We start from the raw sequence: 23,565 nt of genomic DNA on the forward strand, positions 1-23,565 counted from the left end.
GGCCTCTATCTAACAAAAAAAATTCTACTGCACACTGCATGAAATCTGAGGTATTAAAGCTCGGATCCTGTAGTTAGATCTTCACAGAGAGATTCCTGCAGGAATTTCCTTTCCAAGACTAGTAGGCTGTCAGTGCTTGTAGGGTTGAAGCCTGAAACTTTTTTCTAAATTGCTGAATTGTTTTCTTTTTATGTACTTTGGGATTTAAATGCTGAACTATTTTAAAAAAAAGTGTGAAGAGTTATAGCTTAAAAATGGAACTTTTAACTTAAAATTTCTAAAAGAATTTCATATCAGTGCTTCTCTTGAATAAAGATTCCTCCCTTTACCAAAACAGTGAAGTTTTCTAACCCAAGACTTTCTTTTACGGACAGTCTGCAGACTTTTTACTGACAGACGCACTTTTTTTACTGACACAAACTTTCACTAATGTTTTGCCTAATGTAAAGGCAACCTTGCTGCTAGACCCCACTTAGAAGGGTGGGGTTCAAATTTAGGAGTACAACACTAAGAATAGTTTATTTAAAAACAAAAAAAAAATTCAGTTTGTAGCTTAAAAAAGTTCTTGGATTGACACATCTGCTTGACTGCAGCAGTTGTTTTGCACCATACTGCCTCCATCCCAGGAGTTCCTCACTCACTCCTCTGATGCCACCAACTGTATCCCACACCATACTGCTCTCTGCCCCCAATCCTATTGCCTTTGGTTCCCCCCCCCTTGTCTAGCACAGACCCTAAGGAAGCCAACCTGCAACCCAACCAGAGGTGGGGAAGGATCTACAACAGGGGTGGGTAATTTTGCCTGTCCCTGGTCTACAAAGTCCTCATAGAAAGCTTCCACCAGGGTGCTGTACTCCTTGGGCACCAGGTTCCTCTGCTGTGCTCTTTGTGTTTCATTCAAACTCTGACTTTCCAGCTTCTTTCTGAGAGGCTTCACAAGCAGCCAGAGCTTGATTGCTTTTAGAGATGCCTCACATTTATTTACAGACTCTATGGCTTGGCATTTTTAGCCTGAATTTTTACTAGCTGTCCATAAATGTATAGGTAGTTGACAGTAGTGTGATGCACAAAAATGCACAATGTAAATGAGATTATATCATTGTTCCCTCCCTTTTTTTAGCTATTGTTAATGATAACTTCCTAAAACTTACCATAAAAGATAAATAGTTATACAGAAGTTTTATAGAGGATGGATTTTTCCAAATTGAGTATTCTTTCCAGGCAGAGTTTAGGTTTTTAATATTTTAAATACCTTATTTTTGTAGTCTTTTTGTTTTAAAAAACAAAATGAAGCATTGTTACCTTCATTTTTTTGTAGCTGCTGAATTGATGCATTTTCTTATTTGAGTGTCAGTGAAAGACAGTGCTATTCCGCAACTTCAGAAAACAGCTTTTAGAAGTAAAACAGGACTTGCTTTTGAAGTCATGAGTACCTACAGGCACTTGATCCATTAGATAACTATCATTACTGAATTAAAATTTAATGACACTGAAATACAGGGCTGGTGAACTAATGCAGTTTCAGTAACTATTATTTGTAAGTTAATTTTTGCCTGCTTGACACTTGTACACTGTTAAAAATTTTCTGTTACTTAAGGATTTATTTTATAGTATTGTCGTTTAAACGTTCATTTCCTTGCATTTGTAGGATGGAACAAAGTTTATATCTATTGGAGCTCTGTATTCTGAGCTTGTGGCAGTTAGCAACAAAGGAGAACTTTATCAGTGGAAGTGGAGTGAATCAGAACCTTACAGAAATGCACAGGTATTGTACATCTTTAAATCTGTCCTTAACATAATTCTTTTTATATGAAACTATAAAATACTAATTCCTTTTTATATATTCAAAGAATCCTTCACTACATCATCCACGAGCAATGTTTTTGGGATTAACCAATGAAAAGATAGTCCTCCTGTCTGCAAATAGTATCAGAGCAACTGTAGCAACAGAAAATAACAAGGTATGAGATTTTCCATTACTATTGACATTTATGAATCAACCTTTTGGGTTTTTCACTTTAATTTTGCTCTGAGTAACAAATAGAGTCTGCAGCTGTAGATAAGCTGCAGGAATATATTTCATTATAAAGATAAAGATTGAATAATCTTTGTTTACTGATTTTACTTTTTCTATAAATATAAAACATAAAAATCAATTTTCAAGTCTGCAAGCAAGTTTAAAAACAAAAAAGAGTAATGCCACACTAAGGACATTTATTATCCAGTGGGAGATTGTCCCACTCATTAAATTTTCTGAAACTGCTAAACTTCTGCTCCTTTGGAATCTGAAAGTAGTCTAAAAACTACCATAGTTGAAGACTAGAAAGAAGTCCACCATTCACATACCATTTGGAGCTACTGTAATAATAGTGTGGTTTTTGAAACTCTTCTGTGATAAGATTGGTTAGCCAAAAGAAGTTTGTTTGAATAATAGTGGGTGAATGTAAAATGGTTTGGAGTTTAGTTTGGATAAATATTCAGATCTGTTAAAATGCTTGAACAGTACTTTCAAACTTTTATAGTTCTAATCCTGGCCAGAAATTTAGCGACATTTATATGAATAGATCAAAACTTAGTTTTATTTCTGAAAATTGTGATACAGGTTAGATGAGGTGATATAGTCCCAAACTGATTTTACTGGTTTTGTCATCCTCAAAGTGCAGGTTGTATGTTTATATTCAGGAATTAATGCATGGCTGCTTTTTCAATCTCCCCTCTCTTAGGTCGCTACCTGGGTGGATGAAACTTTAAGCTCAGTAGCTTCTAAATTAGAACACACTGCCCAGACCTATTCTGAGTTACAAGGAGAACGGATAGTTTCGTTACACTGTTGTGCTCTTTATACATGCGCGCAACTAGAAAACAATTTGTACTGGTGGTAAGTGGTATAGGGTGCTGGATATGTTCTGAATTTATTCCAAGTGCGTTAGCCAGCCCTTTAGAATTAAGTTTTCTTACAACGCCCTTCATTTTAACACAGTGTGTCTTGTTTTTCTGTTTTGTAAACTAGAATAGGTTGAGGTTTAATTAGTATTCAAATACTACATTGAGTGCTGTAAAAAAAGCCTACGTAAGTGATTAAATATTTAGGCTTGTGTTCCTAACAACTTTGTTAAAAACACCTCTGTGCTCCTCCCTACTCGAGCACTGTCATAGGAGTTGTGGACCATGGTTCCTTGGACCATGCTTATGAGAGGAGAGCATGTGTACATCCCCCCCCCCCCCCTTCCTGTCCCCCTCTCATAAAGACAAGGCCTTAAAGTCTGAAAATTTGGGCTGGTCCACAGTATAGACAGCCTCCAATACTTCCAGGAACTGATGACCTAGGTCATATTTGCTGGTAGACAATTTTATCGAGGGTACACTGTCCTTGTAGTCAAAGCTGATCTTGGTGTTGAACAGTGTTCAGAACTGCACACACAAATTACACGATACTTAAAAGTTCTAAAATATGGTTGTTATTACTCAAGTCTCTTGAACGGCAGTTCAATTTGCCTTGCTTTTTGCTAGGGTGGTAAGAATGTAGTATTTAAAACCTTTTTAAATGGTTTCAGTTGATTCTTTTGTTGACCTCTGTACAAAATGTCATTATGATCAGATAGATGTCTTGAAATTGGCCCGTTGCTATATCATGGCTGAACGGTTCAAGCCACCTGAAGTTAATGTTGCTAGCCTTGCAAAACAGCAAGTACTAGTCTTTTCTCAGCATGTTTAGCAGAACTGTGAATTGAATTTGAGTCTTGGTTCCCTATTGTTTTCTGCTTCCTATATGGCCCACATTTTCTCAAATATAAGGATGTGTTCTCAGTACTATCAGTCAGTATAGAAGAGTAGGGAACAGCAGGTCATCACTTGTACACTGCTGCAGGTTCTTGAGGAAGAGTTGTATTCTTAATCATTATGGCCTCCATTTTTTTGAGCAGGGACTGGATCAGCCTGCCTGCCGGGACTCCCTCAGGCCCCAGGGGAGGCGTACCCAGGCCTAGGGTCAGTGAAGATCTAGTCAGGGAACTTCTGGAGGGACTGGATGTATTTAAATCAGCTGGTCCTGATGATCTCCACCCCAGAGCGCTGAGGAAATTAGCAGAGGTCATTGCAGGACCCCTGGCATGGTCGTGGTGCTCTGGCGTGGTGCCAGAGGACTGGAAAAGGGCCAATGTGGTTCCCACTTTCAAAAAAGGGAGGAAGAAGGACCCAGGAAACTATAGGCCAGTTAGTCTTCCTTTGATCCTGGGGAAGCTTTTTGAGAGAATTATCCTGGCTCATGTCCACGAGGGGTCAGCAGGGGAGGATATGCTTAGGGGCAACCAACATGGGTTCATTAGAGGCAGGTCCTGTCAGACCAACCTGGTGGCCTTCTATGACCAGGTCACAAAATCCTTAGATGCAGGGGTAGCAGTGGATGTAGCCTTTCTGGACTTCAAGAAGGCCTTCGATACTGTCTCTCACCCCATTCTCAGTAAAAAAAAACTAGGGGACTGTGGCGTCGACACCTACACAGTCAAATGGGTTGCTAACTGGCTGGAGGGCTGCACCCAGAGACTGGTGGTGGACGGGTCCTATTCAACCTGGAGGGATGTGGGCAGTGGGATCCCCCAGGGCTGGGTCCTCGGACCCACGCTGTTCAACATCATCATCAGTGACTTGGACGAGGGGGTAAAGAGCATCCTGTTCAAATTTGCTGACAACACTAAGATGTGGGGGGATGTGGGCACACTAGCAGGGAGGAATAGGCTGCAATCAGACCTAGACAGGTTACAGGGGTGGGCGGATGAGGACAGAATGGGTTTCAACACTGACAAGTGCAAGGTGCTGCACCTGGGGAGGAAGATCCAGCAGCATACCTACAGGCTGGGGAACTCCCTTCTTGTCAGTGCAGAGGCAGAAAAGGATCTTGGAGTCATTATTGATGCCAAAATGAACATAGGCCGGCAATGTGGGGACGCGGTAAGGTAGGCCCAACCATACCTTGTCATGTATCCACAGATGCATCACGAGCAGGTCCAAGGAGGTGATCCTCCCCCTCTGTGCAACACTGGTCAGGCTGCAGTTGGAGTACTGCGTCCAGTTTTGGGCGCCACACTTCAGGAGAGATGTGGACAACATGGAGAGAGTCCAGAGGAGGGCCACTTGCATGATAAGGGGCCAGCAGGGCAGGCCCTATGAGGAGAGGCTATGGTTCCTGAACCTGTTCAGCCTTCACAAGAGAAGGCTGAGGGGGGATCTAGTGGCCTGTTACAAACTAGTCAGAGGGGACCAGCAGGCAGTGGGAGAGTCCCTGTTCCCCCAAGCACTACCAGGAGTGACTAGAAATAACAGTCACAAGCTGGCAGAGGGTAGATTCAGACTAGACATCAGGAGGCGCTACTTCACAGTATTTCATAGATTTCATAGACATTAGGGCTGGAAGGGACCTCGGAAGATCATTGAGTCCAGCCCCCAGTAATTGCGGCTAGGATCTGGAATCAACTTCCAAGTGAAGTGGTGCTGGCTCCTACCCTGGGGGTCTTTAAGAGGAGGTTAGACGAACACCTTGCTGGGATCATTTGACCCCAGTATTTCTTCTTGCTATGGCAGGGGGTCGGACTTGATGATCTGCTCAGGTCCCTTCCAACCCTACCAACTATGAAACTATGGTAATTGTAGTTGTGAAACGTTTTGTGGGGTTTTTTGGGGTTTTTTTTAAGCTCATAAGCAAGTGCTACCTCTTTTATAGTTCTTTTAAAAACAAACAAAAACCCCAATCAATTATTTTCCTCTAGGGGAGTAGTTCCTTTTAGCCAGCGGAAGAAGATGCTGGAAAAGGCCAGAGCAAAAAATAAAAAACCGAAGTCTAGTGCTGGTATCTCGTCAATGCCTAATATCACTGTTGGCACCCAGGTACGTGCAACCATTATATTGTGAACTATTCTGAGTATTATGGGAGGGAACACGGGTTGCTCAAAAAAAGACTTGAGTTTTATGCCAAGACTTTGTTTATTCATGTAAGTGGTATTGCCTTATGGATGGATACAACTTCTATAGCTTATCTGTATAAGCTTATTTTTGTAAATATAGACAAATAAGCGCTACCAGAATAAATCTGAATTCACAGGAGGTGTTATCTCAATCTACTTTGTGGGGTAGTGTGGTGACTTTGAAAAATTAGCATGCAGTGTATTGTGGACTCTGAAACTATATTCTCAGAGTACATTAGTTTAAAAGTCAGTCAGCATTAATCCTGCAGATGCTATGTTTTCTTTACTTGTATAAGAGTAAGTATTTGCTGGCTTGGGTCTAAGAGTAGCATAAGGACTTGGATGTTTTATGTGACTTACTGGTGTTAGGCAAAATAACAAAACAGACAGCTTCCTAGTCCTAAGCGACTAAAAGTTACAGTTGTACTTTTGTTGGGAATATTTTCTTTTAGCATTCATTTTGTGGCTGCCTCTTTACATTATTGTATTATCAGGCAGTTATAACCATACTGTAGCCATTTTGCCACTGGTAGCTGCCTCTTTCTTTCAGCAAAAATGCTTGGTATATCATGCTGTGCCTTCACTTCCTCACTTCCCTCAAGTTTTCCTTTTCTACTTGCTAAAGAGGAGGCACATTTTCAGGCTGATGTATGTTTTTTTCCTCACTTAATGCTTTATTTGATCTTACATAGAAATAACTAATTTTTGCCTGTAGGTGTGCTTAAGAAACAATCCTCTGTATCATGCTGGAGCAGTTGCTTTTTCAATTAGTGCTGGAATTCCTAAAGTAGGTGTATTAATGGAATCCGTCTGGAATATGAATGACAGTTGTCGGTTCCAGCTTCGATCGCCAGAGAGCTTGAAAAACATGGAAAAAGCTAGTAAAACTACTGAGGCAAAGTAAGTGAATTAAAAGGATTTTTATATGCTTAAGAGGATGAATTTAATAGTTTGGAAAAGTATAGAGTGATGTGGACTAAAAAGTATCAGTTAGCTGATAGTAGTGTCACTCATGAAAGTTTGTGCTGAGGTTCTCATGAAGTAGCAGTTAAACTCTAAAGAAATTAAAGTCTCCTCAGCTGCTGCAGCATGGTGCTCTATGAGTTCTTTGCTGACATCTTGGCTAGGAACAGACATTACACAAACTGGTTTAAGTGGTTAGAAACTGGTTTACACCTGTAACAGAACTTCAGTGTACATAAAACAGTTTCAGAATGTCTGAAACCAGTTTAAGATAAACTTGGTTGAATGTAGTATCAGACTTGAGTGATTTGGGTCAAACCAGTTTATGCAATGTCTGTCCCAGACCCCTTCCTGGTTTGAGTTAAACCAGAGTCCCCCAGCATTCTAGATGCTTTGTACCCCTGGACTGTGCTGTGTGCTCCTGTGCAGGGCTGGCCCCGCCCCTCTGCTCCCTAGCCAGAGCTCTGGCAGAGACTGCAGGCACAGCAGCTTCTGTCTGACCTCCCCTCGCCACTTGCTGCTCAAGCAGGGATCCTCCTCTCCCATCTCCCACAGAACAGAACAGACCCCAGATATGTGGTATGCTAGCTAATGCTCAGAGGTGTGTGTGTCTGTGTCTCCATTTTCACTGGGACAGGACAAAGGCAAACACTACAGTGTCTGCTTAGGCCTTTTTGGAGGTAATCAGCAGGTCAGCTGATAATGTCCCTCTATTCCTTCCTTGGAAAAAGCTGTTTAAGAAGAGCTTGAACTAATGAGAGGGGCTTTTGTTTTCTTGATGGGCTGCTAAATGCTGTGTTACCAGTTCTCTGCTGGCCTTTGCCTGTCAGTTTTGCTGCAGACAGTATAAAGAAACAGGGAGAAGGAGATTGAAAAGCTTAGTATCATCAACAGATGTATGCAGTGCACACCCCCTTTGCGTCAGGAGTGCTAGCTGAAGGCAGGGGTCTGGCAGCAAGTGGGGAAAAGCCTGGGACTGGAAGCAGGGTGGGGATTTAAACCACTCCTGAATCAGTGTCCCCTGCCAGGGCCTAGCCATGCCGCCACCGCGCTTCTAGTCTGAGCCACTGTGGGCATGTGCCTGCATTTCCTCAGTCCAGAGGGAATGTTTATGTACTTGCTAATTGGTTTAATCTAGGCAGGTTAGTCTAACCTGCAAAGATGGAATCAATTCAGGCTCTGGCTTTTTGAATGTTTGTCCGTAGCCCCTGATGGAAATTACCTGGGAAATAACTAGTGGGTAAAATGAACTATTTTAGAGGTAATAAATGGGTGACATTGAGTTATTGAATTAAATTGATGGTACATAAAATGGATAAGACTCAAAGGCTGTCCAGGTAACCAAATTTAAAGGAGGAGCTACCAACCGTAGAGATTTGATTAGTCAGACAGATGGGCTATTGTATTGCCATTTAAAAAAAAATTTAGTATTAAAATTTGCTATTAAAAAAAACCTGGAAAATATTGTAAACAGACTTCCATAGGGCAGATTGGGAGATTCCAGTCTTCTCTGGTACATTGTGTGAACTATCCTACTGACCTATGCAAAAGGAATAGGTGTTAACATCCATGCAGTTGTAGTTGAGCTTTCCTCTAGACAAGCCCTATCAAAGGTGGTTGTGGACTATGATTAGGTAGACATCCATAATGATATAGTGAAGAGTACCATTTATAGTCTGTGCCCATTTTTAGATAAAATTTGCCTCAGTTCCTGGAGAGGAAACAGTAACCCACTTATTTATTGGTCATTAGACAGTTGTCACACTTTTCCTGTTCCTTGTTCACTTTTTCAGATGTTTTTAGTGACATGGTACTTGCTTCTGGTACCATACGATTTTTTAGACTATGCATACCTATGAAGCTGTGCTGTGGCACAGCCTCGGTGCATTTCACAGTAAAATTTTGTACTTGCTAAATTATGTAGAATTGATTTCCTCTCAGTTCTTGCTGGGATTTTTTGAGGAAAGTTGGCATCTAATAGGTAATTGAGTTAAGTTCCATTAATAAGCCAAGCTTCAGGTTTGGCTAAACAATTTCCTAAAGTAAGTTTTAAAAAGGGCAGTGAATATGCAGCACTGTTATTCTTCCTAAAGTATGTACTTTTCATATGACACATTATGCTCTTACTTCATGATGGTCAGATTTAGTGATAACCATGGATCCTGGTTTTCTCTATTTAAAAAAAAAATCCTAAATTCTCTGATAAACCTCCCCTCTCCCTCATCCATGTTTTTCTGTGATTTTAAAATGAAATACCACTGCATAAACACTGTGTTCAACTAATACATGTATTATTGATAAGTTTACAATTTTAAAACAATTTGGAAGCCTATCAGTCAGTCCCTTAATCATTATAATGAAATAAATTCTAAATACCTGCATATTTTGGCATTTGATTCTGGTTTTTATTACTGTGGAAAATCAAAGCTTCCCCTGTCTCCTTCACTGACCCAGGATGTGGGTACAGTGGTGGCTGTCTTTCCCTGATATGCCGTTGCCCTGCCACAGTGCCCCCAGCTCTGCAGGTGCCCTTCACTCCAGCCCTTCTGCCCCATGCCTTCAGGTCCCTGGTGTAGGGAAAGTATGGGGGTGTAGGCACAGGTGGCATCCTGGTTGGGGCTGGTGGGGAGAGGAAGCTTGTGCCCCACACAGATTTCTGCACCCACAACAGGGTGTGGGGCTACAGCTGGGCTGGACCAGCTCTGGGCAGGAGCCACCTCCACAGCCCAGCGGGTAGGATTCAGCATGGGAAAACTGTCAATAAACTAAATAAAAAAGCATTCCAGATGAGAGAATTTCCAGGATGGTGACTTTATGAATGACTGTTTCATAGAATATGTGATTTAAGAATATATTTAATTTCTCAAATGGGAATGACACATTATTACTGGGGTGGACTGAAATTGCAGCATATCTGCATATACATTTAACAGATTGATTGATGTATAGTAGGTTTCTGTAACATTGGCTATTTTTTAGCAAAGTTATAACACAATTTGAGAGAGAAATGCCCATTTATAACCCTATTTTGAGAGGCTATATAGCTGACCTGAGTGTGTTAAATGCATCAATTATAAACCCTGAAAAATCTAGTACGTGTGTCACCATATGTATAGCTATAGTTTCTATTTCATTGTTGGCTGAATATCATGCAGTTAGATTTATTATGTGGATGGCGCAGTAAATGCAGTTCTCTGTATGCTAGATCAAAGATTAGTAATAAGTATTTTTACTAAAGCATGCATACTAGCTACTCTTGCATTTTGTTAATAATTTGACATTATTACACAATAAATAGAGGGAGCAGGAAAACGGTACAAAAGAGGTGATTCTGTTTACGATGAGCATCTGGTTGATAAAATTATATTCAGACTAAAAGAGTGGAAAAATTGAATTGGCCAAATTTTGCCTGAGTATGTGGGGGGGGGGGGGGGGGTGAAATCTGCAGTGTTTATTCAATTTGAATTAAACTGAAATTTACTTTTAAATCCTGTATTGCAAGTATACCATAGAAGTCTAGAGCTATGAAAGTTTACGCAGTAGAAGTAACTGGTTGAAACTGTTATGCCTACTCCATCATTTTGTAGTGATAGTAAAACTATGCTTGGAAGACTTTAAAAAAAAAAAATCTTAATTAACTGGGAATTGCTCCGTTTATGGAACTAATCACATTTGAAAGATCTGTTACATAGCTTTTCCATAGAGAGGGTTACAGCCATCATCCATTATCTGAGTTGCAGATCCTTTTGTAAAATGAATTGTACTACCAGCCTCCCATAAATGCACATTTGGGGATTTGTTAAAAATTCTGAAATGTGAGATTTATGCTCTTTGCTGGAAAGTTGCTCAACCAGATCTTGAGTAGAGAACACGATATTATTTGGATATTAGAGCAGTGGTTCTCAACCTCATTAGAGTCAAGGCACTCCTCTGAAAATGCCAGGTCTTAGTTTTTTTGATCTTTTTTTTTTTATTTTTGACACCAGAAAAATAATTTAGCAATTATTCTGTTGCGAAGAACTTGGAAAAACCACAACAGGTCAAAATGTTTTTTGACACTGTGGATTCTTTTTTGAAATATCTGATTTTTATATCTTGAATCATGTGTATGTGGTTGCACATGTAACAGTTCTAATGTCATGTGATATCCCACAGCACCCTTAAAAAAGGATTTCATGGTTACCTTGGCTGAGAATCGCTGCATGAGTTATCTGTTAGTTACGGTTATGGGATGGGTTGAAAAATAAAAGCATAGTTTTGTAATGGTTATGACTTCCGCTGTTCTACTCTAGGAATCCTCTCTTTAAAGTGTTTGCAAAAGAATTGTTTTTTTCAGTTGTGGCATAAATTACAAAATAAAACGCGCCACTTCTAATTTGGTAAAGCAAGCCCAAGGATACCCTTTAGCTAAACCAAGGAATAGGTGTCACATTTTACTGTTTCTTTTTCATAAATATAACTATATTTTTAAATCTTAGGCCGGAAAGCAAACAGGAGCCAGTGAAAACTGAAATGGGCCCACCACCATCCCCAGCGTCTACTTGTAGTGATGCATCCTCAATTGCAAGCAGTGCATCAATGCCATATAGTAAGTTATAGAGACTACACAGTTGTTCAAGAATAATTGAATGTTAGATACTGCAGCAACACAAGATGTGTATCCAATATGTGGAAGTGTTATCTATCTAGTATTGAAAATGTTTTTCACAAATCCATTAAAACAATAAATGGTGGAAGTAGATAGATGTCTCTTATGAGTAATAACTACAGAAGTCTTGGAAAAATATAGCTTTCTGACGAATTTATATGAATTCTACCTCTTCCCTATGAGCTGCAGTTCTCTTTAAAAAAAATCACAATAATCTTTCATCTGCTAATGGCAAGAGCTGAACATTTCCAGTGTTAAATGGAAGCTTGGTTCTGGGTGTATCAGTAAATTTTAGCCCCAGTGGATGTTCTAGACTGATAGAAAGATGCATCACAAGCAGGTCCAAGGAGGTGATCCTCCCCCTCTATGCGACACTGGTCAGGCCACAGTTGGAGTACTGTGTCCAGTTCTGGGCGCTGCACTTGAGGAGGGATGCGGACAGCATCAAGAGGGTCCAGAGGAGGGCCACTTGCATGGTCGGGGGCAGCAGGGCAGGCCCTACGAGGAGAGGTTATGGGACCTGAACCTGTTCAGCCTCCACAAGAGAAGACTGAGAGGGGATCTTGTGGCTGTCTATAAACTAATCGGGGCGGGGGGGAGGACCAGTGGGGAATGGGAGAGGCCCTGTTCCCCCAAGCGCTACCTGGAGTAACTAGGAATAACGGCCACAAGTTGAATGAGAGTAGGTTCAGGCTAGACATCAGGAGGTGCTACTTCACCGTCAGGGTGGCTAGGATCTAGAACCAACTTCCAAGGGAAGTGGTGCTCACTCCTACCCTGGGGGACTTCAGAAGGAGGCTAGATAATCACCTAGCCAGAGTCATTTGACCCTGGAATTCTTTCCTGCCCATGGCAGGGGGTCAGACTTGATGATCTGCTCAGGTCCCTTCTGACCCTACCAACTATGAAACCATGATAGTTAATGCCTTTTTCACAAGATATGCGTTTTGATAGGAAGCCTAGAGTTTAAAGCTTTATTGGCTTTTTCATTTATAAATTTGGATTCCTGGTTAACGTATCTTAAAGTAATTTAGCTTGATTCTAGCCTTGAGGTGATTCGGTTTTAAAAAACTGACTAAACTCCATTCATCCACTTCTGATTTATGCAAGAGTGTAGAAACATACTTTATGCCAAAATTAACAGAATTGTATGTATTTTGCACATATAGCTGAACTTGAAAATGGGCAAGCTTCCAGTTAGATTAGCATTTTACTGAGAACCTTCTCCCATGGATATGTGAATGTACACATGTGAACATACGCAGGTCTAACCATTTAAAAGTTCAGCACTGTGTAGGTATTGGAGAGCTATTTTTGTTGCCTGTTTCAACAGTTAATAGATGTTTAAGATGTAATGTACTAGATTAAAACTCAAGGGTGCAGATGGAAGTGCCAATTTTTGCCCGACCTGGTCACAGAAAGCAGCCTGTAGCCGTGACTGAACACAAATACACAACTGTAGACAGCTTCAAAAATGGCCGATCTGGTCAAAATTTGAACCTTCGTTGCATGAAGGGTCAGATGAAGGCATTTTAAAACAGAATGTCTTCTGTAACTTGTGTTTTTGCTGCCTCCCAGCCTCGAGCTGTTTTTAGAATGGGAGGGGAAAAAGGGAACAGAGGGAACTTGTTTTTTTGGAGGCAAGTTGGCCCTTGCGGGGCTCCGTCCCCATTCCGATCTCACAGGCCCCAGACCTGAAGAAGGTGGGGGTAGTGGAGTCCCCCAAAGCATGGGGCTCAGGGTGGTTGCCCTGATTTGCTGCCGCCCCGCCCCCCCCTCCCCTCCCCTCCCCTCCCCTCCCCTCCCCCGGGCAGCCCTGGGCATCCTATTCAGCCTTTGTCTCCTCCCCTTCCCCACCAGTTACAGGAATTCTTATTCTGATACTAAAACTATAAATTAGCCTAATTTTTGGCCTCAATGCTTACATTTGTACATGTTCCTACAATTTGAGAACCATTAATTCATATTAACTTGACCGTATTAAAGGTTTTTTCCCTTTTAATAATGTAGCTAAGCACCTGTTTTTAAAAACAGAGATTTCTACGATAAGCTTGTTGCACTTCCAGGAACATTTTACAAACCCAGGTACAAAATCAGTTTTCCATCTTTGCCGTGGTAGCATTATCACCTATCAAAAATATTACTTATCCTAGGCTAGTAAAGAATTTCTTGCAGGGCTGTCATAAAATGGACTACATTTTTAACACAACTGAATAAAAGTTCTTGTACTAAAGTCAGAGTTTTTAGTTACTTTAGCACAATTATCTTAATATTACAAGAACATTTTTTGTACATTAATACTCAGTGTAATGTATGTATTAAACACGTGGCTAAGGAAGTTGTTGCTTTAATAGATATTTTTCTCTTTAGTCTTTCATAAAGCTAACGTTTATCTAGTTTTGTTGATCATAGAACAGATTTCCTAGTTTGGTATTTTTAATACCAAACCCATCAAGTAGAATTGCTGGATATTATTAGTGAACTCTGATTTTAGGCAGTTTTAAAATCACACAGAGTGAACTTGCTTTGATATTCAATTTTAGTATTTAGACACATTTGCAGAGGCACATAGTGCACTCTAAGATTTAATATTTCAAGTAGAGGTGCACTGATACATCAGTCCAATATTGGATTGGTACTGAGATAAAGAAAACTGGTTGTATCCGATATTGACCCGATTGGGCTGATAATTTGGCCGATAAATGCCTGTGCTGAGTGCAGCTGCAGTGCAGCACTCGGGCAGTGAGGAGCACAGCCAGCAGCATGGAGAGCTGCCTCCAGATGGTAAGTCAGGTGTAGTGGAAGGGGGCATGGGGGGCAGAGCAGATCAACACCCCCTTCCTCCTTCCCCCCCTCCCCTGCAGTGAGGGAGGGGGCAGGGGCAGGCGCTGCCCGAGTGGGGTGGGTGTGGGTGGAGCTGCAGCTTGGGTGGGGGGGTGGAGGGAGGGAGCTCCCGCTGCTGCTTGCACCAGGGGAGGGCATGTGCCCTTGGATTTGCATGGGGTGGGGCAGGCTGCAGCCAGGGCTGTGCAGGGCTCTTCTTGGCAGGGGCTAGGCTTGGAGTGGTTGCCGGTGGCACTGGGAGAATGTTGCATTCACCCCAAATTTCACTGCCGCTCCACTCCCAGCGCTGCTGCCTTCAGCTGCCTGGGCTGCCGGTTCAACGTCCCGCCTTCACTTGCGCTGGGAAGAGCTGAGTCTGCAGTTGGTGGTGGCAGCTCTGGGAGCAGAGTAGTGGTGAAATTTAGGGTGGTTGACAGCGGCACTGGGAGGATGCTGCGCCTACTCCAAGCCCAGCCCGTGCTGAGAAGAGTTCCAGGTGCAGCCTGCCCCGCCCTGTGCAGATATGGGGGGGACACGCCCTCCCGGGGTGCAAGCAGTGGCAGGAGCTGCTGCCCGCGCGCCCTCCCTTCCCCCCCCCCAAGGCTCTGTCTCCCCTTGCCCCACCTGGACAATACCTGCCCCCTCCCTCACTGCCTGGGGGGGGTGGAGGGGTGTTGATCTCCTCTCCCTTTCCACCACACTGGACTTAACAGCTGGAGGCAGCTGTATCAGAAATCAGATTGGTATTGGCTGATATGCCTTCTTAAGTATTGGCTATTGGTATCGGCCCCAAAAATCTCTATCAGTGCACACCTAATTTCAAGCCTTAATTTTCTTGGTACATACTCTTTTGTTTCAGAACGAAGACGGTCTACTCCTGCTCCAAAAGAAGAGGAGAAAGTGAACGAAGAACAGTGGTCTCTTAGGGAAGTTGTGTTTGTAGAAGATGTTAAGAATGTTCCTGTTGGCAAGGTTTGTTTTAAATTAATTCTGATGGTTTTCCTTTTTAACCTTTCCTAGATGAGCTGACCTGGTCACCTGGTTGTCCTTTCAATATAAAGTGACTAACTGGAGTTTTTTTTTAGTTGTTTCTTCTTGATATAGCTGTTATAGAAAAAATAAAGCTTGAATCTGAAGATTTTTGGGGGGGGCTTGAGTCATGCTTAGCAAGAAAGATGCAAAGACTTAACATTGCTCAAAGTCTTGTAGTATAAAGAATGATACTGTTGTAGTCAATCCAGTAAAATCATGGTGGGCCAGAAAAAGCATTTTTTTTTTTTAAACTAAGGCCTGAACATTTGCTTAGGCAAATCTGTTGCTGAAATGAGATATTGAAAATTAAATTAAAATCAAAATGACAAGTTTCTGACTAGGAGTCAACTAATATATTTGCTGGTGAATGGTAATAATTTTATTTAATGTTTTAGTAAATAGCTGTTGTCAGCATCAGGGCATTTCATTCTTTATTTAAAGAAACCAGGTCCCAGAGCTCCTGTCTGGTAGGCTTTGGGACAGGGTCAGGAACTCCAAAGGAGGAATATTCTCTGTTCTGTACTCCACTTTACCTTCTTCACTGCTTTGGTTCTGGCTTTATGAAACTGGTCAGGATGGACAAGTCAGCTGGGCAGGACTCTTCTGTGCTTTTCAAGCTTACAGGGAAAGTAGCACAATTTGCAATAAACTACAGGGAATTGGGCTACTTCCCACTCTAGTTAAGAAAAAAAACAACTTGTGCCTGCTAGGGAAGGACCCTGTGACCATAGATTCACAGATGCTAGGGTTGGAAGGGACCTCAACAGGTTATTGAGTCTGACCCCCAGCCCTGGGCAGGAAAGAGCGGTGGGGTCAGATGACCCCAGCCAGATGCCTATCCAGCCTTCTCTTAAAGAGACCACCAAATTGGGGAGAGAACCACCTCCCTTGGAAGCCCATTCCAAATTTTGGCCACCCTTACTGTGAAGAAGTTTTTCCTGACATCTAGCCTAAATCTGCTCTGTCAGTTTGTGACCATTGTTTCTTGTTACCCCAAGAGGTGCCCTGTTGAACAGAGCATCTGCGATCCCTTGCTGCATCCCCACAATGAATTTGTAGATGGCCACAAAATCACCTCTCAACCATCTCTTGCGGAGGCTGTGAAGAGGTCCAAGTCCCTCAGTCTCTCCTCATAGGGCTTGTCCTATAAGCCCCTAACCATACGAGTAGCCCTCCTCTGGACCCTCTCGAGTCTATTAACATCCTCCTTGAAGTACAGCACCCAAAACTGGATGCTGTACTCCAGCTGCGGTCTGACCAGTGCCACATAGAGGGGGGAAGTACAACCTCCTTGGATCTATTTGTCATGCATCTGCTAATGCATGATAAAGTGCGGTTAGCTTTGCTGATGATTTTGTCACACTGACAACTCATGTTCATCTTGGAGTCCGCTACGACGCTGAGATCTCTTTCCCCTTCTGTGCTGCTGAGAGGGTCACTTCCCAGCCAGTAGGTGTGCTGGATATTTTTGCTCCCTAGGTGTAGCACTCTGCATTTGTCCTTGTTGTACTGCATCCTATTGTGTACTGCCCGTTTTCTAACCTGTCCTGGTCTGCCCCTGTTCACCAGATCTTTCCATACCCTCTGGAGTGTGCACTTCACCCCACAATTTAGTACAGTCTGCAAACTTGGACAGAGTACACTTCACGCCCACATCCAAGTCACCGATGAAGATATTGAAGAGTACAGGTCCAAGGACTGAACCCTGTGGGACCCCACTACCCACATCCTTCCAAGTCGATACCAACCCATCTACTACCACTCTCTGGGTGTGACTGCTAAGCCAATTTGCCACCCACCGGACCGTGTAAACATCTATGTCACAGCCTCTTAATTTATTTATGAGAATGGGAATGGGATGAGATACCAGTTGGAGTTGACTAGGTTTTAGGTATTCACTTGTCTAGTACATCTCAAAATCTGGAGACCTAGGAAGTTGGACCCTCCAAGCATCTTTGAAGGAGGAGGATCCAGTGATGAATTTTCACTGTCTTCTCTGCTGCAGAGGAGTCTGAGCAGTTTAGTAGGCAACTGTCAATCCTCTGGTTCATGGTGTACACATAAGAGGTCTAGTCAGATGCCTGATGAATCTGTTTGTGGCTGACAGGCCCAATTCGAGAGCGACACAGCTTGTTACAAGTTTTACAGATCTATATGTTGTCTGAGTTGGAGTTGATGCTACTTTTCTTTCTTGCTTTGCTTCTATCCCCTGGATCAAAGCTGCTTCATATTGTGCTGTAGCTAGTGCCAGTTGTTCCCTCCAGATTAGATAGGATTCTGTGCACTTCTCCCAGGTTTCTACATTGATGTTGAATGACTTCATATAATTTTTGCCCACATCGTGGTACCACCATAGAGGGCAGCCCTGCTTTCTAGAGCCACTTAAACAGCTCTTAAAACCATTGCAGGGTGCCATTACAGAGTGTCATTACAGTCTAGTGAATAGGAAACTGGGCTGAGAGTCGAGAGAGGTTCTGTTTCTCTTTGCAGTGACCTACTGTGGCTCTAGTCAAGCCACTTAATCTATTTTTCCTCTTGCTGTCTTTTCTATTTATATTGTAACTCATCAGGACAGGTGCAGTCTTGCTGTTTCTGTGATGGTGCTTCAGTTTTGGAGGATACCAGGAGATGTTATTGTACGGGAATCAGAAATGAAATTTTATTGCATTTTTACAGACATTTTATTGTGTGTTTAATTGGACTAGTATAGCCATCTTATTTTGTCTCAAGTTGTTGAAATAGAAATGTCCACTAATTGCTACTAGGAAGGACCCATCTGTCAGGACTACTAGGAAGAAATTTTTGCAGAAAAGCTTTATTCCTAAATAGGTATAAAAAACTATTGGGTGCTATAATAATGTGAAAGGGTACTTCTAAAAATAAAACCATAAATAAACTATTTAAAAAATAAAAAGGAAAGCACCTTTTGATCACTTAAAGCAGGTTTTGGCAACCTACAGCCTGCAGAACTGTGGCTTTAGTGGCATTTGGTGACAGGGAGCCTGGTACACTGAGGAACTAGTAAGAGCGGATTGGAATAGCAGGCTTTCACTGTTTTGCTGATTTCAAAAGAACCAAGGGTGATAACATTTTTTTCTCATGTCCTTTAAGAGACCAATTTACTAATATTAGCCTCTGAATTTTCTGTTTTGGCTCTTGGAACCAGCTGTTAGATAAAGAGTAGGAAACTTGGGCTAGAGTTGTCTTATGTTCTTTGGCAACTGCAGTTCCTTTTGGTCTGAGTTTTTCCATTAGCAGAGTCCAAGAGCTCCCCAAATAGCTTCAGTCCACCAGACTTCACTTAGATTGGGTGAGATATCTGTATAGTCTTGGTTTCTAAAACAAAAGTTTTTCTTCTGGCTTTATATTTTGGGTGAACACACAAATTGGACTGACTGTGACAAAGCTTGGTCTGCAGGTTGGATTATGTTATTTCTGTAGGTGCATTAAATTCTTAGCCTTGCTTGGATTTTGGAATATTTGCTTAGATAACCCTCTTAAAAAGTACTCTCACCTAACATGGTCTGCAAAAGGAACGTGGCAGGTATGCACTTCATAGAATAACTACCCATGTCTGCCTGTGGTCTACAGAATGAAAATTCAGCCTTTTTCATAGTTTTACTTGGTTGTTCTAGGCATCTTAATTTATTGTTCCTTTATGCTTGATCTTTTGTACATATCTGCTAGGAAAGTGGAGGGTAAATCCGTACGTTGAGTGATTTGTGCAATAACTATCTGGGCTGAGCTGTCTACTGGTGAATAGGTTAGAAGGTAAAAAATGCACTTTGGCTTTCATTAACCTTACTAAGGCTTTTGACACCGTCAATTGTGAAGCCCTGTGGAAAGTACTGACCACATTTAATTACTCTGAAAAATGCATCAAGGTCCAGAGGCTTCTCAAAGACCGGATGAGTGAGACCGTTCTTTGTAGCAGATCAGAGAGATTCATTTATCATCCAAACTGGGGTCAAGCAACATCACCCCAATTCTGTTCTCCGTTTTTTTTTAATGTCATCTTGGTCTTCATTTAATAACTGTTTCCTTTCTGGAATTGCCATTGAATACTGAACGGAGGAGTGCTCATCAACCTGGACATTTTCACTCAGACCAAAGTATTCAAAACAACCATCCTTGACCTTCACTATGCTGATGACTGTGCCATCCTTGTGCACACTGAGGAAAACCTCCAGACTACAGAAGCCTACTGAATTTAGAGTCTCTCTCAATATTGAGAAGACTAAAGTCCTCTATCAACCTGCTCCAGGCCATAGATGTGATCCCACTCCTCAAATTACCATTCAGGGAAAGACTCTGGAGGTCTTTGAGCACTTCTCTTACTTTGCCTTCTACATCTCAGAGATGGTTAGAGATCATCTCAGATCTGGTGCACAAGTGCCTCCTTTGGAAAAGTTGCTTCATTGTGTTTTTATTAATCTCAATCTCTGGAAAGAAGGCTATAAGCAAGGGATCCTGATTTTCTCTGTTTAAAACATCAAAATTCTCTGATAAAAATCCAAACTTCTGATTTAAAAACCCCAAAATCTTTCTTTTCTATGGTTAAAATGAAATGCCACTAATATATGTGTGTGGGTAGGTAGGTAGGTATCAGCTGAACACAATGTTCTATTGATATATTTACAAATTTAAAGCAATTTGGAAGTCATCTAGTGCCTCAGTCATAATAAATTTGAAAAGACTATATATTTTGGTGTTTGAGTTGGTTTGTTTTTTTTATCATGGAAAATCAGAGCTCCCAACCTGTAACAATGTGGCCCTGCTGGCATTCCTCACTTCTGACCTGCTGCCCCCAGGCCCCAGCCCCCCAGTGTTATGGGGCAGGGGTGTTGTGGACATAAGCAATGGGTTGTGGGGGCATGTGGGGACACGTGTCGTCATCCCCCCCCTCCCCCCCATCCCAGATTTCTGCATCCACAGTGGGGCATGGGGCTGCAGCCTGGCTGGACCAGTATTGGGTAGGAGCCCAGCAGGCAGGACCTATCGTGGGATGGAGCTCTATACTGCCATAGCTGCCAAGGTAAATGTACCCTCTGCTCACCTGGCAGCAGCAGGGAGAGAGAATGTGCTGCCACTGGGAGCTCAGCTCCAGCCACGCCAAAGTGAGGTGGTGTAGAGTTGTGCCCCCCCACCTCCTTGCTGCTGCCGGGCAGGCAGGGGGCGCCTCACCTGGGCAGCCATGGTGGTGCAATGCTTGTGGCTGTGACGGCACCAAGCTTCCCTGGTCCACTTCACCATCCTGCACCAGGTCCCAGTTGCTGGGCCATGGAAGTGGCTTCTGCTCAGTGCTAGTCTGGCCAGGCTTCAGCCCTGTGTCCCAGTGTGGACACAGAAATCGGGGGATATGTGACGACTCCCCCCCCCCCCCCCCCATCCGCCCCACCCCTTAACAGCAGGTGTTTCATAGAGTGCAAAGCATTCTGGGAATCAGTTTTACAGAGCAGTAGTGGAGCTTGTTCTTGGTGGGGGGGTTGGACCAACTATTTTTTGCTGCTGAATTTAGGAGGTTTTTTGCCTTCTGGACATGGGCTTCAGCAGCAAAAAAAAAAAGGTTGAGAGTCCCTGAGCAGCAGCAAACTCCACTGACACTCTAAAGAGTAACATTCCCCCAACACTTTGCACTCCATGGGACTGCCCAGCTCCTTGCTATCTCTAAATCCTGCACCTGTAATCAAGGTACAAGAGACGGGGAGGGGAGTATGTAAGACAGCTGCTCCGGGCTGACTTTTCATGTGCTGTGCCTCTACCTTGTGTTGATCACTTTTCTTCCCTGTGAAGGCAATGGATTACCATGGGTCCATGGTCACACCCTTGGGACTTTCTGTATATGAGGATAAACACATCCAGAGATACTTGATTCATCATTAGGGGCTCACTCTTACTTTTTGATGTATAACAGTCAATATTGAGCTGTCAATCACAAAGCTACCTTGGTGATTGTATTTCAGAAGCTTACCTCTCACCCTTTTTCCGTCTCTCTAATGTCTTATTGAGCTGGGATCTTTCCCAGCTTTCCTAAATAAGTTCTAAATGACCTGTTTCTTTTTGTGCACGGTGTTTTTTTTTATTTTGACACAGGATATTAAAAATAGCTTTCTTTAAAGGACCCTGCTCTCTTGTTTCTATCAGTGTTTTGTCTTATGGAATGAATGAAGAGCAATTTGCTTTTTTAAAATAGCGACTTAAGCGTATAGATTTGCTTTAGGAAGATATGCTGCTCTATGGTATTGATGAGAGCTTCCCACTGCTTTTTCCTAGAGCACTGAGCAAGCCTTGAAGTAGAGAAGGGACCACAAAAGATCATCTTTCTCTAACCCCCTGCTCAATACAAGATTATCCCCATCTCATCAAAGACAAATATTTATCTAACCTGTACTTAAATCTCTTGCACTTAATAAGCAGGAGCCTCAGTTTTTAGAGTAATAATTAGAAACCTTTAATGATTTCTGAGTTTCCTCTCAAAACGTTATTGGGTTCTCTTTTATCATGGAGAACACAACACTAGCAGATTCTCCTTTTGGCTGAAGAAGGTTATTCATGCCTGAAAGCTTGCAAATAAAAAATTTCCCAACTATTTAGTTGGTTTAATACAAGATATGACATTTACCCTAAAAACCTTGTCTGCTTATGGCTTTAGACCAACATGGCTACAACATACAAATTCTCAGAACTTTTTTGCATTTATAGTCAGTGTTTTCTGCTTACAGGTGCTAAAAGTGGATGGTGCATATGTTGCTGTGAAGTTCCCAGGCACATCCAGCAGTGCAAACTGTCAGAGCACCTCGGGTTCAGATCCCGATCCTTCTTCTCTTCTCCAGGATTGTAGACTGCTCCGAATAGATGAGCTCCAGGTATGTTGTGTGGAGCAGAAGGGGAGGGAAACCCAGCCTCAAAAGTTAGTATGTTTTCTTTGCACTATGTATTTATTGACATCTAACCTATGTTTTTAGGTAGTAAAGACTGGCGGCACTCCAAAAGTTCCTGATTGTTTCCAAAGGACTCCTAAAAAGCTGTGTATTCCTGAAAAAACAGAAATCCTAGCAGTGAACGTTGATTCAAAAGGTAAGTCACTTCCAAAATATCCCCCGCTTTCTCTTTAAAAGCATTTTTTCTCTTTTTGCAGAATGCATTAAAAAAAAGTGTAATTGTCCACACTAACTGCAGTAGAGGTGCAATAGTTTGGACTTGTTTAAAGTATGCTTGTACCACAAGTTTTAATATTTTCTTTATTTGCCTCTGAAGGAGTTCATGCTGTCCTCAAGACTGGGAACTGGGTCCGCTATTGCATATTTGACCTCGCTACAGGAAAAGCTGAGCAGGAAAATAATTTCCCCACCAGCAGCATTGCTTTCCTGGGTCAGAATGAGAGAAGTGTTGCCATTTTTACAGCTGGACAGGTTTGTTTGTTTGTTTGTTTGATTTCAGTAATTTAACTTTGCAGTGTTGTTGTCCTTCCAGGGCTAATACTGCGCATCTCTTTAAGGTTTGCTAGAGGTGGATTTTTAAATGGGAGACTAGGAAACTACTGAAGATCGCATCACTAGTTTCACCCTGGACTACTTTGAGTTTAGGGTAGAACTTGCAAAGTTTTCATTTTAGAGGAAACAGTAACTGTTTCAGTGAAAGCTTCAGTGTTCAGTTTTGTTTCAGAGGAAAATTATATTTTCATCTAACCCCATCAGCCTATTGGGGATCCCAGCTTCTGGAGCACATGGGAGCCTTGAAGGGCTCTGGAGGCTGAGAACACATTTTGTGTAATAACGTTCTGACGTATCCCTTACCCCTTATTTTATCACTCCATTAATTGGATTGAACATGTAACCAGGTCGCTACTTAAAACACGATTAACCAGTTAATCGCATCGTAAGTGTAACATCTGTCAGGGCCCTTAGCGTTATGAGTTAAAGACAGTCTATTCATTCTTTCTCAGTGCAGTTTATTATCTAAAGCTGATGAATATAGCAGTTTCACATTTTTTCTGTGGATTTTGCACTGTTTATGATTTGGTGACACCTAGAGGTGCACTGATGCATCGGTCCATATTGTATCAGCACAGATAAAAGGAAAATTGACATTATTGGCAATCAGCTTTTTCTGGCTGATGTGGCCTATAAATGTCACCAATAA

At 42.2% G+C, this 23,565-nt stretch overlaps 1 protein-coding gene across 1 annotated transcript in view; it reads left to right on the plus strand.

The window, feature by feature from the left end:
• The window catches only part of UBR5 (ubiquitin protein ligase E3 component n-recognin 5), a 149,398-nt gene that overhangs the window by 65,445 nt on the left and 60,388 nt on the right, over window positions 1-23,565 (plus strand). The window contains exons 10-19 of the mRNA XM_059723832.1: window positions 1,649-1,765; window positions 1,851-1,961; window positions 2,724-2,878; window positions 5,763-5,880; window positions 6,673-6,857; window positions 11,399-11,508; window positions 15,251-15,363; window positions 22,146-22,289; window positions 22,389-22,500; window positions 22,681-22,835. Coding sequence (XP_059579815.1) covers window positions 1,649-1,765; window positions 1,851-1,961; window positions 2,724-2,878; window positions 5,763-5,880; window positions 6,673-6,857; window positions 11,399-11,508; window positions 15,251-15,363; window positions 22,146-22,289; window positions 22,389-22,500; window positions 22,681-22,835 — 1,320 coding nt within the window. The remainder of the gene's footprint in view (window positions 1-1,648; window positions 1,766-1,850; window positions 1,962-2,723; window positions 2,879-5,762; window positions 5,881-6,672; window positions 6,858-11,398; window positions 11,509-15,250; window positions 15,364-22,145; window positions 22,290-22,388; window positions 22,501-22,680; window positions 22,836-23,565) is intronic.

This window comes from Alligator mississippiensis, chromosome 3, assembly GCF_030867095.1.
Source record: "Alligator mississippiensis isolate rAllMis1 chromosome 3, rAllMis1, whole genome shotgun sequence".
Taxonomy (NCBI): Eukaryota; Metazoa; Chordata; order Crocodylia; family Alligatoridae; genus Alligator; species Alligator mississippiensis.